This window comes from Atractosteus spatula, chromosome 3, assembly GCF_055471065.1.
Source record: "Atractosteus spatula isolate fAtrSpa1 chromosome 3, fAtrSpa1.hap1, whole genome shotgun sequence".
Classification (NCBI taxonomy): Eukaryota; Metazoa; Chordata; class Actinopteri; order Semionotiformes; family Lepisosteidae; genus Atractosteus; species Atractosteus spatula.
The window spans coordinates 60,589,459-60,607,755 of record NC_142708.1 but is presented as its reverse complement, the minus strand read 5'-3'; the positions used below and the strand labels follow the sequence as shown (position 1 = coordinate 60,607,755).

Sequence of the window (18,297 nt, the reverse complement as noted above, 5' to 3'; positions counted from 1 at the left end):
CATCTGTTATTTAAGAATTAGCAACACTTGTTTAAGTTATTGATCAAGCAAGTAATTTGTCCAATTACGTTAATTAATCTGGTCCTTTAGGGCTGGATAGCTTTCTGTTGTTTCTTTTAAAATTGTCTGTAATTTACCTTACTGAACACACCACCTGCTAAAGTGATGATGGTTACATTTCTCCAGGTCATAGTTAAAAATTGGTTTAATATGTGACAAAACAATTCTGTACTGGCCAGAACCAGATTTGCTGGCCCCTGGTTTATCGAAAGGAATGAGCTTGATATGCACAGGGTAAGTGCCAAAGTCCTTATCACCCTGGAGGTGATGTTCAACTGTATGTAACCACCAAGAGTAGGATTTGTTGCTCTTTTATATTGTTGATGGACTTCCAGCTATAATAAACCAGGGCTTTTTATGGTCTGTTCATGGATTTTTTATGTCTAATCACAGTAATAATGTTTTTAGACATTAAGGATTGATTCCACAATAAATGTAAATAGTTGGGGATGACATTTGTCATTTCTTTTTATCATCATGTAATTTCTTTAAAACTTGTTTCCAGTGTGAAAATGTCTCTACTGTATAAACCAAAATTAAAAGGAGGATAATTTCTGCATTTTCTCACAGAGCCTTTTTAGAATTAGTTGCTTTCTTTATAGCCTCTCAATTTAAAAAAAAAGCCTAAATCCCCTTTCATTTACTAATAAAAACATTGTTTCTTGGACAAAGAGTAATTATTCCAGATTTCATCCTGACAACTTCTGAGATAGTGAAGATACCACATAATGTTGGATAGACACAACAACCTTTTCAAAATTAAAATACATGTAAAAAACTTCAGGAACTGTGTTACAGTGATGTAAAAGTGAAAAGAGGATTCAGACAACAGTAACAGCAGAACCATCATTGGGTAGGTTTTACTACACAATTCACCTTGTTTTTCAGTTTTTTTTCAGTCCTGTGAGTCTATATTACTGCATACAGTATTTTACAAAATATGCTGAAATACATGAACTGCAAAGTTATTTTTCTGGTTGATCATACTGTTCCAAACCTGAAATCAGACAAGAAATCAACAAGGCTCTTACTGATCATTGTGAAATGGTCACATTTAATGGACAACTGCTCCTTTTATATACATCTATAAAAAATTCTGATACATGTTACAAGAATCTAAAGCTAATACATACATTATTAAATAATAAACTTTTCATGTTAAAGATACGTATCATAGTTTACAAAATATGATCAGGGGAATTACGCACTTATATATGCCTGTAAAAACTAAGATCCTATATGTATATTTTATTTAATAATAAACAAATACATAGAGCACAACAATATTCCTTGAATAACATAATATTAAATTATGGAATCTCCAATTAAAACATAATGTAAGATGCTTTTGTAAAGGCAATGGAAAAAAAGACTAGCTTCTATCAGGATTTAAAGCAAAATAAGCTATGTTGAAGCACCTTACAATTTTGTAATGAATGGACTAAAATATATTGCTTCTTAGTAAAAAAAAATGCAGTCCGCATCAGGCACATAAAACCTAATTGTTTTAAACACCATTAGTATAAGAACTCCGTTATGATAACTGGGCTCATATCTGAAAAAAAAAATAATAAAGGAAAATATCATTTAAAAAATGTTAGTCCTGTTTCCATAGATACGGCAACACTGACAGCTGTCTCCAAGTTGTGTTAGTTTGGGATTTGTCCTCACTACACAGGCACAGGGTTGTGGAAAGCTGAGGATTATGGGTAAACGGTTTCCGGGGTAAGTCTTTGGCATGATGAGTTAGCTGTATGTAGCTGTGAAGTGTACGTACAGTACCAAGCTACTTGTATTCAGGTGTTTTTCCAAAACGTGTGGCCAAAAAAGAAAAACTTCTTCCTTGTGCTGATGTTTAGTGTACAATGTATTTTTAATAACCTGGCTCCATAATTCTTTTGCTTCCCTTAGGTTCAGTCCTGTCTCTGTGTAGTTTTTGTTTAGAAAGTTTTCTTCATTTTTTACACTTTTTACATTCTTTGTGAGAAACTTAATTAAAGAATCAATGCACGATATCCATTTAAACATGTGCAAAATAGAAATAGAAGACTTTTCTCAATTTGTTCCACAGGAATGCAACACAGATATCTGAAAAACAGAAAAAAAGGACGTCACTCACTCACTATATATATATAACTGAATTGCATGTTATAATATTATATATAATTATGATATTTTGATATTAATAACAAGATATAGGTTTTACGTTGAAAATTCTGTTCATTGCAAAGTAAAATCCCATCCATGTGGAAATAGAATTAGAAGTGCAGTATTTTACAAGTGTAAAAGTTCTGTGTGTACTGTATCTAGAGCAATATGAAAGATGTGGGCCAGTGTTTTGATGCCATCATTGTGAACCTGTCAAATTTTCCATAGGGACAGAAATGTTGACAAGTTTGTTCCTGTTGCAAAATTTAATAATAACAATAAGAAAACTGAATTGTGCCCTGGATGCCAGTATTTTCCTTTCATCGCTGGCTAATCCATATCAATAAGAAACGCTTAATGAAAGAGTCATATTAACCATATGTGTTAGGTGGTGCCATGAAAAGATAGCAGCAATAATGGGCATGCCACAGAGACTGGCAAAAACAGTGTAAACAGCTTAAACCAGTGCATAATTACATCACTGATTGCAATATTATCATGCATTATTGCTTTATTAATGCAAAAATTAGCATGTGATTGTTTCTGTATAAACAGACACATAAACAGGTGTGTCAGGGTAGTTTGATAGTCACACACTGTAGCCTAAAACAATGCTTGAAGACCATGATGGTTCAGATATGGCAGTGTAAATACCACGCATGATAAGACTGCACCAAAGTCTTTGGGTCTTTAACTATTTAGGACACCATTTCATTAATCAAACCCTGGATGAGATCTAGGAGACTCCAACAGGTTAAATGACATATTTCCTACACTGAATCTCCACAATCAAAAAAGCCCTTTGTTGTACCTGCTGAATGGTATTTCCACTGAGGCAAACTTAACATCTGAACAGCAAAAAAGTTTTTGCCTCATAAATAAATGCAGCTTTTACTAAAGCATTAAAACACGTAGAAAATGAATAAAAAACACTAGGATGTTTTAAAACTCCATGCTTGATACAAAACTATAAAAGTAATGATCCAGTGTAGGTTCCAAATGTGCTGAAGACTCATGTTTTGTGTCAGAATGAAAAAAGTTTTCAAAAGAACTGTACTAGAAATCACAAAAAAACATAATACAGCAGTTTAGCAAAAATACAACACAAAGGAGGACACTGGACATTAGTTAAAATGCTTCACTGCTATGTTCCCAAGAGAGTACAAGCTGAAAAGATCCTAAACTATAAAGTTTGTCTGATGCTGGAGGCAGCTTCCTAAGAGGCTGACTGACCAGTAGCCTTTGTAATGTCAATCCTACAGATCTAGGCAGTCAGTACTTCAATTACTTTAGAGCAGGGCACCTTGCTGACCAGCCACAGATAACATATACTACAATAGACATATAATTAATCATAAATCTTGGAATAATGGCTACCAACCTAAATTCAAGCTAATGAAAAAATGAATGGGATATAGAATATATCCCATCTGGTTTTCACCTGGTTAGGGAGATACAGAGGCATAATGCAGAGGCAACGTTTTAACCTACGTGTTCTTCAATCTGCTAATAGTTATCTGTTTTAAAGACAATTTTATTTTAATTTTATGCAAACTTGTGCAATTTGTTATTGACTTGAAGTATATTAAATACTACTGTAAATTGTCCTCTCTGTGAGCTCGGTATATCCAGAGCTACAATGTACAGTATATGATATGGGGCTTATTAAGAAAAATGGGATGTTTTAGCTTGTCTGTCATTTGATTTAACAAGGTCACAAACGTAACCATATCCTGACTTATTTTTATGGAACAATAACTCTTCATTTACTATCAAGTACAGCCAAATGTTTTATTAATAGGTTCGGCAGCTGCCGAAATATTATTTTACACAGTTGGATAACACATGACCTCCAACTGGAAAGATTTTTGTTAAGTAACTCTAGCAAAAAATAATAAGTTTTGCTCAGAAACACTTAATGTTTAAAACAAAACTGCTGCCCTAGCTAATGTAATTCTGACCTCATGATTACATTACACTGAGTAGTGAAAGCTGTTTCATTTCTTTTCTTGTTTTAAGTCTGTCTATGTTGTGGTTATAATACATGATAATCTACTTAATTAGAGTAGTAATGAGATACTTTCATGATTGATTACCTAACAGTCAGTGAAGGCACAACATTTTAAATGAGAAATTTTAGAAACAAGCATCAATCATAATTTTGCCTTCATTTAGAAACTATTGACCTACAGTAAAGCCACTGCACAATGATATCCTACCTGGACCTTTGTAATCCTTTGATGATAAAACAACACAACTATAAATGCAGCATAGTGCCACTGGGACTGCAAGACAAATCCAAATATTTTGTAAGTCAAATATTGTCCTTTTACATCAGAATACCTTCAAGTACATTACAATGTGCACAAATCATTGAAAAAGGAAAATAGAGTTATTCTATGTAAGTGATACAAAAAAGAACAGAGAGTGTGAAATTATTTCACCAAACTGTGTGATCCATTATTTCTAATCCTGTCTCCAGAAGACTATCCAGACATATCCTGGGATTTAAAACAACTCTTAGACACCCTTGCCTACCATAAAGAACCAAATTATGGCAGTAACACTGTGAAATAATGTTGTTAAATGTATCCTGTGTCACTGTGACGCAAACTTGTTTCCTCTTCAATTGGAAAACATACTGTAATGATTGGAACCAAACCTTCTGGGCATTCTGATTTTCGACAGTAGATGCCCTGAAGCTATGCAAAGAATACAGTAGAAACCTGGCTCTTAAGAACAAGTACCATTCCATGAAGAAAAGTAAAAAAAAGTATATTTTCGTACAGTGCTGCTAGAAAGTTTGCGAACCCTTTAGAATTTTCTGAATTTTTGCATAAATTTGACCTAAAATGTGATCAGATCTTCATCTAAGTCATAAAAATAGATAAAGAGATCCCAATAAAACAAATAACACGCAACGTTTGGTTGAAGTCGTTGCTGTTCATGCATAGGTTCACATACTTTTTCCGACAAAGACATTTAATGTTGGATCATTTTGATCAATTAATAAATGAAAAAGTATATCCTTTTGTGTTTTATTTGTTTTATTGGGTGCTCTTTGCCTATTTTTATGACATAGATGAAGATCTGATCACATTTTAGGTCAAACTTATGCAGAAATTCAGAAAATTCTAAAGGGCTCACAAACATTCTAGCACCACTGTAAGTCTTGAAATGCTGTATCCTGTTCACATGTGGCACACCCAAGTCTTAGTTCTCATGTTCCTGCTTTTGCCCTCATTCCCCCACATACCTGAAGAAGGCTCAATAACTGAAAGGTTTTTCTTCTTTCTTTTCAGTTTTTTGTGTGGAATTAACTTTGACTTTCTATAAAGTTCAGAGTGAAGATAATAAAAGTGACACAATCAAAGTTCGTTTCATCATTATGTTCATTCTTCTGCTTCTATTTTGTTTTTTTGCTAATGTTCTAACTCAATATTTCATTCACACAGTTTTTCATGTGACAGTGATCTTCATAGAATATTCAAAGACACTAAACAAATATTCTACGCACTTCGAAGCATCCAGACCTTTTGGCAGCAGCTGAAATGCATGAAACAACTGGGACAAATTGAAAAATCCATCTTGGTTGTCCTGGATTTCAACTTGTACAGAGTCAGCCATAATGAAAATATGACATTGTTTTGAATTCTTTGTTGTTTTTTTTTTTGCTGTGCACATTTCTGAAGTCTACTCATATCTATCACCCTGTACTGCCAAAGAAGAATCTGTTCACATCGTCAGTAGGTCCTGATTGAAAAGGATGGCTGTCGATAATGTCAATATATAATTTTACACATCATTTAACTGGCTATTTCTTTCAGCTGCTCCTAGTATAGTAAATCTCAGAATATACACACAGGAAAGAGCTTCTTCTCTCACTAGCTTACTCTGCTAAAGGTCTTCTTTTACCTTGTTCTCTCATCTGAGCAGTGCATATCCATTACCATAACTAATTTGGCATCTACACACAACTGTACAGAAGTTCAAGGGCCTTTAGGTTGTTGAACTGCATTCTGCAGGGAATGTTTTTCATTTATATTTATATGCACTGTGCTTTTGCAACACCTCAAATTTATCTTGCTTTATATTATTTTCCTGAAAAACTTGATTGGTGGGGTGGTTATGTTTTTATATGTGTTATATTTATATTTACTTCATTTATACATTTAGAATATATTCATCTTAAGTTCTAGATGCTGTTAAAGCCCTTCATGTTTTCAGAACTTCACTGTTGGTGGTACCAGGCTTTACCTTGAGATCACTGAGTACAAAACTCCTCGGATCTCACTGGTATTTGGAGGCACTTTTAACTGTCAATAAGCTGCTTTAATTCACACCTTGTTTACGGCCCTCTATTCCCATTCTGTCTACAGTAGGAATATTGGTAAAAATGAGTGTTGGGAATCAAATTGTAAATGTGAATTTAGCTAAAGTCTTTGGAATTTTTTGTTACTGAAAAACACCCTGGACTGCCTGTTTATACTTATAGTTATAGGTTATAGGTTAAGCATTTGTATTTGTTTACATTTTATAAGAAGCTGAAGAAAGCAGACAAAGTTAAACCTCCTTAGTCCGTGAGGCTCTATACCTACCACATAAGAGAGATGACGACAGAGGCAACAAGGAGACTGGCTGACCACGCCAGTGACGAAGAGCCACCCAGAGGGTTTCCCAGTCGGGGCTCTGCTGATGCTGGAGCTGGGGATGGGGTGGTTTCTAAAGCCACAAAAACAAAATCTTCAGATATTAATATTATTTTAAGCAGGGTGAGATACCTTCAATACTCTATACTGCATTTAATCACCTTCTATTGCATGATGTGAATTAAGGATAAGAAACCTGTTCTCCAGTTGTCAATTGACTAGAGCTTTACCTAGTTGCTCTGCTACCATGGTAACACATTGGTTTCCTTTTTTTTCTCCCAATCAGATGCTAGATGACAACATTTATTTGTGAGAATCATATTATAGTACACAGACATCTTTTGTAGTTTTACATTTCTATTTTTGCAAGGGTGTGAAGGCTCCCAGTGTGACATTGAGTTGTTGAGAAAGGAATTATTTTTGTGTGTGTGATCAATATTTCAAAATTTTAGGATGGCAAATAAATAATGCAAGAAAAACTTTTTTTTAAAAAAGTATCTTAAATAGTAACAGTTACATTTATTGTGAGTTACATGTTTTATTCACAGTGTGACAACATTATTTAGCTTGCCTTTTCACTTCTCAATGAACTTTGCTAATTTACATTTACAGTATACTGTACTTGTGAGGATTCAGAAATCCACATTTCACTTCCCGTGGAAGGGATGTAACCTACAACACCATTACATATTTTTTCTTGTTACTATTTTATTTGTATTATACATGTATACAGAAGCAAGAAGTGATTTAGGAGAAAAATATTCACACATTAAATTGAACTGTAAGCTTTGGTTTGGATATCTTACAACATCTTATAAATAAACTCCAGGAACATTAGCATTAATCTATTTTATTAAAACAACAATATACTTTAGGTTGATAATTTTTATATACTGTAACTGATGCTGGATATTTTTAAACTCATAAAATACAGTATCTTCATAATCAGAAAAAGATCTGAGATAACAACCCCAAAGGACCTTCCTTGCTACTTTAAACTAAGCAATGATACAATAATAAGCAGCACTAATGAATAAACTAATTAACAAACATCCCTAACAACCCTTCACCTAAGCTACCATGAAATTAAATGAACCAGATCTTAAATTGTCAAAAGTGATGCAAATTGAAATATCACATATGCCTGGAAATTTTATACAGAACCACTTACAGTATCACTTGAGGAAGAAAAACAAATATTTTGATACAAGGTAATGTTCAATAATCCACAAATATTGCCCCCCAAATGGAGTCTGACATCCATATCACACGAAATGTTACTTTTAAAGCATTAAAAAATCAGTTAATTTTATCAATTATGTTCTGAAGCACAAACTTCTTCTTAATTCATGGAATGCAAACAGTTAATTGCTGATTAAAGACCGCGTAATCTATGAATTTTATGGGTAGTGTTAATATTTGTTTTTTTTTTCAATTATTACCTAAGGTAAGCCAATATACAGTAGTATATATAGTACAATATAAACAAAATAAACCTACAAAATGTATTATAATGTGTCACTTAAAGAAATACCAGACAAAAAAACAGTAAAGCTTTCTTTTTGTTTTAACCTCTTACTCTTCCAGGCCCTTTTAGCCAATGTCCGCCTGGAATTTCATCCCCTTAAACATTTTATTATACAGTATCTCTGCAGCAGAACATAGCAGGAGCCTGGTTCAGTTGTTAAATTGAAGCTAACACCCTTGGCTGTGAGTGTGAACAGTCAAATTTCCTTTATTTCTTAATGTGTCCAATCAGCAGACAAACATATAAAAAAAAACAACAGGCGAAAAAATTGTTTGGTCTTCAGAGGTCACTTACCATTCTAAGCCTGTCAGGTACCTGAAAATGCTTGTAGGCCTTGTCCTAGGTGTCTACTAGCTTGGATAAACATTTGGGACAAATTGATCAATTTGAAAAAAAATCTACATAACGTTTTATGAAGACTGGACCTTGAATTACCCCTTCTGAGTCAATGATTGACAGCTAGAAGGCAGGTGGAATGCAGCCTGAGGCTTCTAGAGGAAGTGTTACCTCCTAAGGGCTCTGAATGGCTGAAAATACAATGAATGACAGTGCTTTTTACCAATCAGATCACCTTATTTCAGGCGGTCCAGTTTCAAATATCTATTCCAAAGCCAATAATGTTCAGTTTCCTCCAGGTCTGGAGGTGAGTTAGTCTAGTCTTTTGTGGATATATATTGTGCTTCAGAATAAGGTAAAAACATGGGATATATTATTTTTTTTGCTGGTTTTTTGCTTTTGCAGTCATGTTTTGTGGGCTTATTGATTTCCTTATCAATGCACTTTGTAAGTTTGGAAGTGCATCATCAGATAAAATTGTGTCCTTGTGATTGATTGCCTTGGTGTTTTTCGGTTCTGTAAACGGTTTTGTAAAGGTTTTGTTAGTAAAAAACGATTAAATATGACGCAGGTCTCAAAAGTAAAAATTGACTTAGACTGTGGTCGTATACGAGTACACGGCGCACAATCATATTTTGATTAAATCACCGTGGTGTTTTTCAGTTTTGAAAACAGTTTTGTGAAGTTCCAGTTGTCCCTTTTTTTAAAAAAAAAGGTTTTATGCAAAGGTTTTGTGGTTTTGTTGATGTAACACGATGAAGTGAGATGCACCTCTTAAGTAAATATTTATTTAGCCCATACGCGACTATGCCGAACATTAAGAGATAGTCATAGTTTTGCAAATAGCTACAACATCTCTGTAAGACATTTTTTCTAATATTAAGTTAGACCAAACAGTAGATAATTCATAAGCCCTGGTATTTTACTATGGCAGTAGATGGTGCCATCTACTATGGTCATATGGTTATAATTTCGTTGTGGTGCTGTGGTTGCATTACCATGGTAGGAGGCAAACACACTGACATGCCCATTCTTCCTCATTTGCATACACTGCAAGTGTTTTAAAAGTTTTGATGACAGTTATTGTCTTTTACTGGCATGGAAAATATGAAACTTCTGGCGGCAAAAGTATAGGCTTATCAATGGGAAAGGTTTAATGTTGTTTTTCTCTGCTTTTGAGTGACTGATGTGATGGTATCTGACATGACAATTTAGTATTTAGCAATTTAGTTATTTAGTATTCATTTTATTTTAACATGTATATATGTGCTGTCAGCAACTTTATATCAGCAAAGTATTGTAAGTGAAAACTGGGAGCAATTTTAATATCTGATTGTGACATCAGTGCAAAATAATTAAAGTTGTTATCAGGGGAAAGGGGATTTACTTTGTCTTTCAATTCGCTTTCCCCTGTTTCTGATCAAGACTCGAGAAAGGCTTCAGCTGAACAGACCAAGAAACTTTACGTCTTTGTCAGGACCTGGACAGAGAAGCAGAAAGCAAAGCCTTGCAGAATTGGGCAGTTTTTGATTGTTTTGTGATTTCCATTGTTTTCAGTGATAAGTGTTTGCCACTGCAAGTCTGTCCATTTAGTATTTTTTGGCAATTACATGTGCCCCCTTTTCCATTGTTGACCAGTTTAGTCTTATTGCCTTTAATTGTAACTTGAGAATACCTCCTTTGTTTAGCTTTCACAGAGTGTCTCCAGTGTAACGTTTTTTCAAAAGCCCATTGCTAACTTTGTATGATCTATTACTCATTTTGTTGCATGGTGTATGGGTGACCCCAGCCCTCCTAGTTCACATCCTTGAATGTGCTTGAATATGGTGCTGAAAGGCTTTTCTTTTCCAAAGTTTCATGAAACTAGAAATGATACATCTGGCAGTAAGATATCCTCTGAACACGTAGGTAATAAGGATCCAAATCAGCCAGATGATCTGAAAGGCCTCCTCTTGTTTACAATCTTAATGTTATGTTCTAATTGAGATATTGGAAGTTTGGATACAAACTGCCATGGTTTTTTTTACACAACAAAATTCTGTGACTTTTTAAAATTCAAAATATTTGGATAATATACAGATCTAATTTTTTATATAACAAATTAATAGTGCAAATGTAAAGCATCTGTGCTTTAGCGATCTGTAAAATCACAATGAGGATAGCACAAATGATTTTGATTTGGCTTACACTTTTTTGCCTTTGTAATCCATAAACAAAATGTGAATTTACATGTAATTTCCTATATGAAAAAGGGTGACTACTGTATGATGTCCCGGTATTACCACCTGTTTAACTCATTTTTTTAATTGTTTATATGGACAATTATGAGTACTCACTACTGATGTTTTTCTTTTTTAAAAGTGCTACAGATAATGTATCTATCTTATCTGGAAGCTCCTCTCTTAGAATAATAAGCCACTGAGTGTTAAACAGGGGCTTTTTTGTCTTTCAGTCATATTAATTAAATTCCACAAGCTGTTTATATTTGTATACCTCATGTACCCCAAGTATGATATAATGTACTGCACCATGGAAAGCTCCATATAAAATAATGGTTATTATTATTAACAATACACATGATCTTTAAAGGAAATTGAACTGATTTTTCCTTACAAGGTCATGTCACTCTACCATCTTATTTTAGTGCCACTCCAACAGTTGGTTTATTTCAGGATGATGACTTACCAGCGATGGATTCTGCTTCTGTGGTGGAAGTAATCTGTACAGGCTGCTCCATCCAAGGGGTAGCATGAATGGCTACACTCCAGTCGCTCCAGGTTCCAATCTCAGTGTCCTTGGCAGCCACTTGGATTATGTATTCTTTTCCTGCGTAAGCATCTGTGATGGTGTGGGAGGTACTTTCTGAGAGTTCCACCTGCCAAGGCAGTTAAAAAACTTAACAATGTGCATTCTTTCAACCACAACAGACCATGAATTCAAAATGGCTTCTGCATAGATGGCAAGGACTAGGATGGACAAGCACCTTAATCCTAGGCGTGAGTGCTTTTGATTTAATTTCAGCTTTAGCTGCAAAATTAGTTTTCATGTACAGTACATGCTTTGTTAAATGGAAGGGAATCGCAGATCTATGGGAGTCAGGAAAAAATACCATTTCAAATAATTATTTATAAAAACCATCCTATGACACAGAGTATGAGTATGATACAATGTTCAGAGCTTCTCTGATAAAATACCTCAAAAATTACATTTCCATAAAAAATAACTCCGGTAGTATAAGCGAACAACATGTCTCTTATCTCTTCAAGGGTCAGAGGGATCTCTGTGCTCCAGAAATTTCTAAATGTAATTACATCGTTATGTCCCACTGTGTGCTCTGTGTTTGTTTTGTTGCTGTGTTTCACACTTCCTGACCTTGATTGTTCTGCCTCCCCCATTGGTCCATCATTACATCATTGTTTCCTTGTGACGAAGTCATCATCAATCAGCTTCTCAGTCAATCAGAGTGCATATTATTTAGTATATAAGTTGGGGGTTTTCTGAATGAAGGGGCCTTTCGTTTGACTTCGGCCCCGCTCGGCTTAGCTTCGATTTTGCTTCGCTTTTGGTTTTGCTTTGGCTTCATTTCGCTTCATTCCTGTGTGCTTTTGTATAGCTTTGGCTTTGTTGGTTTGTGTTCGTCTTGTACTTTCGTTTGTGTGTGTTTATCGTTTATTTTGCCATTACCTTGCCCTAACGTGTTATATGTTTAACCTCTGTGATCTTTTGTACCCTGTTACATGTGTCTACTCTCGTTTGTATTCGTAGTTCACTTGTGTATTTGTGTGAACGTTTGTGTATAGGATTAGTTTAGGTTTTGGGGCACATTCTACACACTTTTGTATTAGTAACACTAGTTAGTACAGGTGAGTGCCGTTTATCTTTTATAGTTTTGGGTAATCAGTAAAGGTTAGCTAGGGCGTTTGAAGACGCCAAAGTCCGTGTGTTTCGGGTTTTCTTTTGTAGTTAGGTCAGCTTCCCTCACTTTCTTAGCCAGTTCCATTTTGTTTGTTGTTTTCTTTTCTTTGGCACCACTCTAGTTCCCTTACCCCTGTGCGTTATTGTGTCTTATTACGTACCAGTCACTTATTCACCTTAAATCACCTTAAATCATCACTTTTTGCACCAACCCTTGTTGTCACATTTCCTAAGTCCCTCACCAGAACCCACCTGCATCCAAAACTATCCTAAATGTTACACCCCTTTTCCCCTAGACACTTGGGGTCATAACATACATGTTTGTGAATTGACAATTTCTGACATTTTCAGGCATTTTCGGGTTTAAAACAACAGATGAGCCTCATGTTAATCTACCTCCTTAGGAGAAGGTGAAGATTGAAACCTGTCCATTGCAGAACTTTAAAGACAACCTCAAACTAAAAGGCGATCTGCACTGGATGAGAGAACTCCTGCAGCTTGATACTTGCAATTTAAACAATACTACTGCAGCTGGGCTGTCCATGAGAACAGAAAAGCAGCAGGAAAGAAACAGTGTGAAATATTTCACCAGTGGTGGATGTGCAAAAGGTGAGCATTTCAGCGGTACCCTTGTGTGTCATCTCATGTCTGTAGAGGAGGTAGTGCTGCTCAATAATTCCCAGAAGAAAAAACAGGGCTAGCAAGCTGGCTGAGGGAAATCTGATCTGCTTAAGATATCTTCCAAGCTATGCTTTCCTTTGCAATTTGATAAAATAATTAATTTTCCTGATTTCAGCTTCTCCTGCCTCTCTAGCTTAAACAAAATAATGTCTGCCCTTTTTGAATACTTCTTAAACACGTAAAAAAGACAATGAATTCCTAGATGAGGAACTTGCATGCTCATGCATTTTTAAATTTGTGAATCCTATTTTTCTCTCTATTCTGTGGAAACAACAGATAATGCAGGGGCCTTTCTAATGCATTGTTTTCAGCAAGGCGTTTTTAACAGCTCTGCTGGTTTTGTTTGATCTTGTTATTAAAAGTAAAAATACACCCCCCTCTGTCAGCATTTTCCATTGTAACTTTATACCCGGCATGCGGCCACATTAATGCGTTGTTTTGATAAACAGGCAGGCACTATCAAAGGCTGGTATGGCTCACGGCTCTGCACTTTGTGTATATAAGTCTGCTGAGGAAGTGTAGCCTTTTACAGGGCTTTGAATGCACAGTCTCAGTGGGGCTTAGAAATCTGCCAGCTTCTGTCTACTCTTCAATAAAGTCTATAGGCTTGACCAGCTACTGTCTGATATGTTATCAGTTACACTGCTTTAAGAAAAGCAGATGTTGTAAACCCATTAGAGAGGTTGTTTGTCTGGCTCAGAACAGAACCTTTATTTAAGTATGATTCTAACTTGTCTCCTTGACCAGAGAATGACTGAATGTATTTACTTATTTTTGCTTGACTTGTTTGGAAAGTTACATTCAGCACCAATCAAGAGGCCCATCTAGAGTAAGCAAGCTGTAAGAATTATCTAAATTGTTAATTTACTGGATAGGGTTGGGAGATTAAACTGTGCAGTGTATGCAGTAAAACAAGGTCTTCATAGAGCTTTTTTGTCACACATTATTTTAATTTGTCAGTTTTTGCATTATTAATAATCTTAACATTTTTTTTAGAATATTGAATACCCCTGGAAAATGCAGAAGATACCCTTTCTGTACTCTGCGTATTGCATCAATCAACTTTTGGTGGGTTTGCAGTCCATGCAAACACACTCCTTAAATGGAAAAAATATAAAATTCATATTATTTCCTGCAAATTTAAACCACAGTTGTCTAACATATCTCTATCATAGAAATGCAACTATTTACAAAAATGTAAGAATAAGGAAATGCAAAAATACATTTAAAATACAGTGTTTAAAAAGTTGATCTGTTGGATTCACTGCAAATTTTATTTACTACATGCTAGTTACACTCTACTGTGTTGCACTCGATTGTCACAAGCATTGTCACAAGGGTTCCAGAGCTATTATTTATTGCAGTAATCCTTACAGTACGCAAGTGTTAGTGCACAAACACAACAGTACAGTTATGCCTGCATGTGATCATTCCCACCACTAGATGTCACTGGACTGGCAGTTCAAAATGATTTGAGGCAACAGTCTATATTTGCCCATAGACTACAGAAAAAAACAGTAGTGTTAGATTTTTACATACCATTTCACATACACTTATGTATTCTAAACACTGCAGTAAGTAACAGATCATTTCACTCTCAACTTCAGTAACCCATGTACAGCTTGAAAACTTGAAAGAGGTCCTTGAATGACTGGCTTGCTTAATGGTGCACAGCATGCTTAGAGACAACTGTGTCAACTGTGGCCACCAAACCTTTTATTCTAATAAAAGTGCTTCTCTTTTTCATTGAAATACCTGAAATATCTGTTTTGGTGTGTTCAATTCATACCCAAACATGCTCAGCTTTAATATCAGCACACTGTACATTATTATTCTCAACTGCTTCAACAGCATCTATAGCTGATTCAAACATTCTTGTTCTTTGTAGTCTTATATTTACACTAGCATTTACTTATACAAGAAAAGACGCAGGTCTAAACTTTTGAAGTCTTTACCATTGATATTTCTGGCTTACAAAACCAGGCAAAGATGAGGAGACATAAACATAATTTTAGTTTCTAAAACTTCAAAAGAGACCTTGAAGCTCCCAAGCATATTGCTTTATCTCTAGAGTCAAGCAATAAAATGTTAAGCTAAATTTAATTAGAGCTATGCAGTAACAAATGATTAATTTAGTTATTTTGTAATTTTGTTTTCCCGGGTAACATCAACTGGAAAATGAACATGTGTTTCTACTATGGTTATTGACCATTTATATACAAATGCATTTTCTTTTTTGATCTGCTGCTGGACAACTGTACACACTCTACATTACACAGAAGGGCATACAGTATGTGGTTCATGATACTTTAGGATTTCAAAAGCAGAAGGTCTATGCACTCTGGCTTTGAATGTTTATGAGTTTCTTAAGATGTTCATTTGTACTGTACATGTCTTACACTGGAACCCTGCCACTATTTCACAGCGTATTAAGAGATTTTCAAACATGTTTTTGTAACTAAATCCTTCCCAACACCATTAGCCAAGTGCTCCCCTCTTAGAAAACCACAAATATATAGCAAAACAAACTTAAATAAATCTCTTGATTGTGCTGAACCTAATTTTAATAATTTACTCTAAGGTTTTGGCACCAGAAAAAGACCACATCATGGGAAAAGCAATGATGTAATGAAAAGCTTCTGAACAATATGAGGACTGAATGCAACTGTTCTGTCAGAAAGATTCTAAATAGCTTTGTTTTTCTTAGAAAACAGCAACCAAGTGGGCTTCAACAAGCACATATTCTTAATTTTAAGCTATAGGCCCTTCCAGTGCCACAAAGCAAACTTTACATCTAATGGGACATTGATCCATACCAGCTTCAGAACAACTGCGACATTAAAGCAACATTTTCTGGGCATGTGGCCGCTGGGCATTGGCCAGTGCTGATGGCATCCAGCATATATATGAATGAGTTTTAGTGCTGTCACCTTAGGACCACTATTTTGCAGATACAGTATGTGGATATAAACAGGAACCCTTTGTAGGATGTCCTAGGGTCCTCACCTTAGAGTATCCTATAAATTGTCACATGCATTTAACAAAAACATAAATTATAGAAATAGGAGAGTAACAGTAAGATGTAAGATTCTAAAAGCTAGGTACAAAAAAGACAGGTGTCTAAATTTTCAATTAATTTTCATCTTCTAAAGAATACATAAGACAAACAACGATAGGATATATCGGCAGAACTGCTGAGTTGGAATCAAGAGATTTCATTTAAAAGTTTTGCAGTGTATTACTAATACCTTGTGTAAGTAAAATATTGTGTACAATTTCACCCACCATGTTACAAAAAGATATTGGTGCTCTGGAATCAGCAATCTTCAAGGCTTAACCAATAGTAAAACCTGTACCAGAGGACACAAGTGGAAATTATGGGGAAATGCATTTAGAACCAGGTTTGGAACACATTACCCAATAATGTTTTCAAAGCTGAAATTCTGGCTTCTTTAAAGAAACATTTTGGTGTAATCTTTGGCTCAATTTGCTAGTAGAATCAAATGATAAGATGAACCAAATGGTCTCCTCCATTTTGTAACCTTTCTTATGTTCTTAAAGGCAGAGGAAGAATGGTTCAGGTGGGTGTTCAAGTGGTATAAATGCACAATTATTTTTTGTGGTGGGAGAGGTGGCACTGTTGCCCCACAGTCCCAGTGGTCTGGACTCAGTTCTAGCCTTGGACTTACAATTGTGTGGAGTCACTTATGTTCTCTTCATTTTTGTGTGTTTATTCTAGGTGGTCTGGTTTCCTGCCACTCGCCAAAGAGGTTAAGTTTAAATGCCTCCTTTAAATTCTCCCTTGCTGGGATCAATCCCTGGTCCCTGTGAGGAAAAGAGTTTGGCTCCTTGCCTCATCCTTCTACCCCTTCAAGAGTGGCTGTGGCATATCTGTCTATACTCTGCTCTTGGAAACGAGTACAGGTTTCTTTATTGGTGGCTTATGTTCTATTATAAGTATTTGAAACATTTGAAAACATATTCAAATTCTTTGTGTGTGGTGATATACCTGAAGAAAACAACAAGAACATTAGAGAATGTTCCATTCATGTGAGAGACATCAAATCCATAGAAACATATTCTCAAAAATCCTCTGCAGAATAGCTTTTCCCATTGACATGTTAGTCTTTGAATTATGCAACCAAAAGGAAAATTGACCAGTGCTTCCTCAATAATATGATTACTCAGAGTAACAGTGCTTAAGACATTCTGGTCTTAGCTTTTTAAAAAGGCGTATAATTGAAAAACAAGGAAATAGACTGATTGCTAAGAAAGGGAAATCTGAAGCTTATGTAGTAAATGCTCTGTAATGCCCTGATTTGTTGTCATCTATAGTGTGTACATTATTCTAATGCAAAATAATAGCACTCTGAGGAGTATCATTAGACAAGATGTATAATCGACAAGCATCTGTCATAAATGAGGTATGCAAAAGTAACTAAAGCAAGCCATATTTCATAATTTTATTTCTTAAATCATAGGATTTACTAATTATACTCACAAACAATTTTGTATTTCTGAACTATAGAGAAGTTCCACACTCTGTGAGTGCTGTGAAATATTTATAAGTACTGTATTGAATATTATATTAAATGCATTAAGTATTATGAATAATTAAGAACTATGAATAAGTATGGTAAACAAGTAGGGACAAATTTTATAATTTAAATGTGTACAGTAATACAATTTTATTTTATGCACTGTGCTATATTAATTTATGCTTTATATCTCTGCTGCTTTCCTCTCTCTCCCTCACACCTGAAGAAGGCTTAACAGATGAAACATTGTGTTTTTCATTCTATCTACTTTCAGCATAAATTCAACCTTTACTTATTACTTTGTAGAATACACAGGCCGATGCAGATCTCCACTACAACTATTTCATATTATGTCTTATTTTTATTCCAAATCCTTCCTTATACTAAAAGAAACAAGCTAATTCCTCGTAAGGGTCACTGCAAACCAGAGATTATCTCAGAA

The 18,297-nt window shown here is 35.0% G+C and overlaps 1 protein-coding gene across 1 annotated transcript in view; it reads right to left on the bottom strand.

The window, feature by feature from the left end:
- Positions 1-1,094: 1,094 nt before the first annotated feature.
- cntfr (ciliary neurotrophic factor receptor) overlaps positions 1,095-18,297 on the bottom strand; it is a 197,266-nt gene continuing 180,063 nt past the window's right edge. Inside the window, exons 7-9 of the mRNA XM_088910707.1 lie at positions 11,407-11,596; positions 6,807-6,930; positions 1,095-2,148 (exon numbers count right to left, since the gene is read on the bottom strand). Of these exons, the coding sequence (XP_088766833.1) occupies position 2,148; positions 6,807-6,930; positions 11,407-11,596 (315 nt within the window). The 3' untranslated portion in view covers positions 1,095-2,147. The remainder of the gene's footprint in view (positions 2,149-6,806; positions 6,931-11,406; positions 11,597-18,297) is intronic.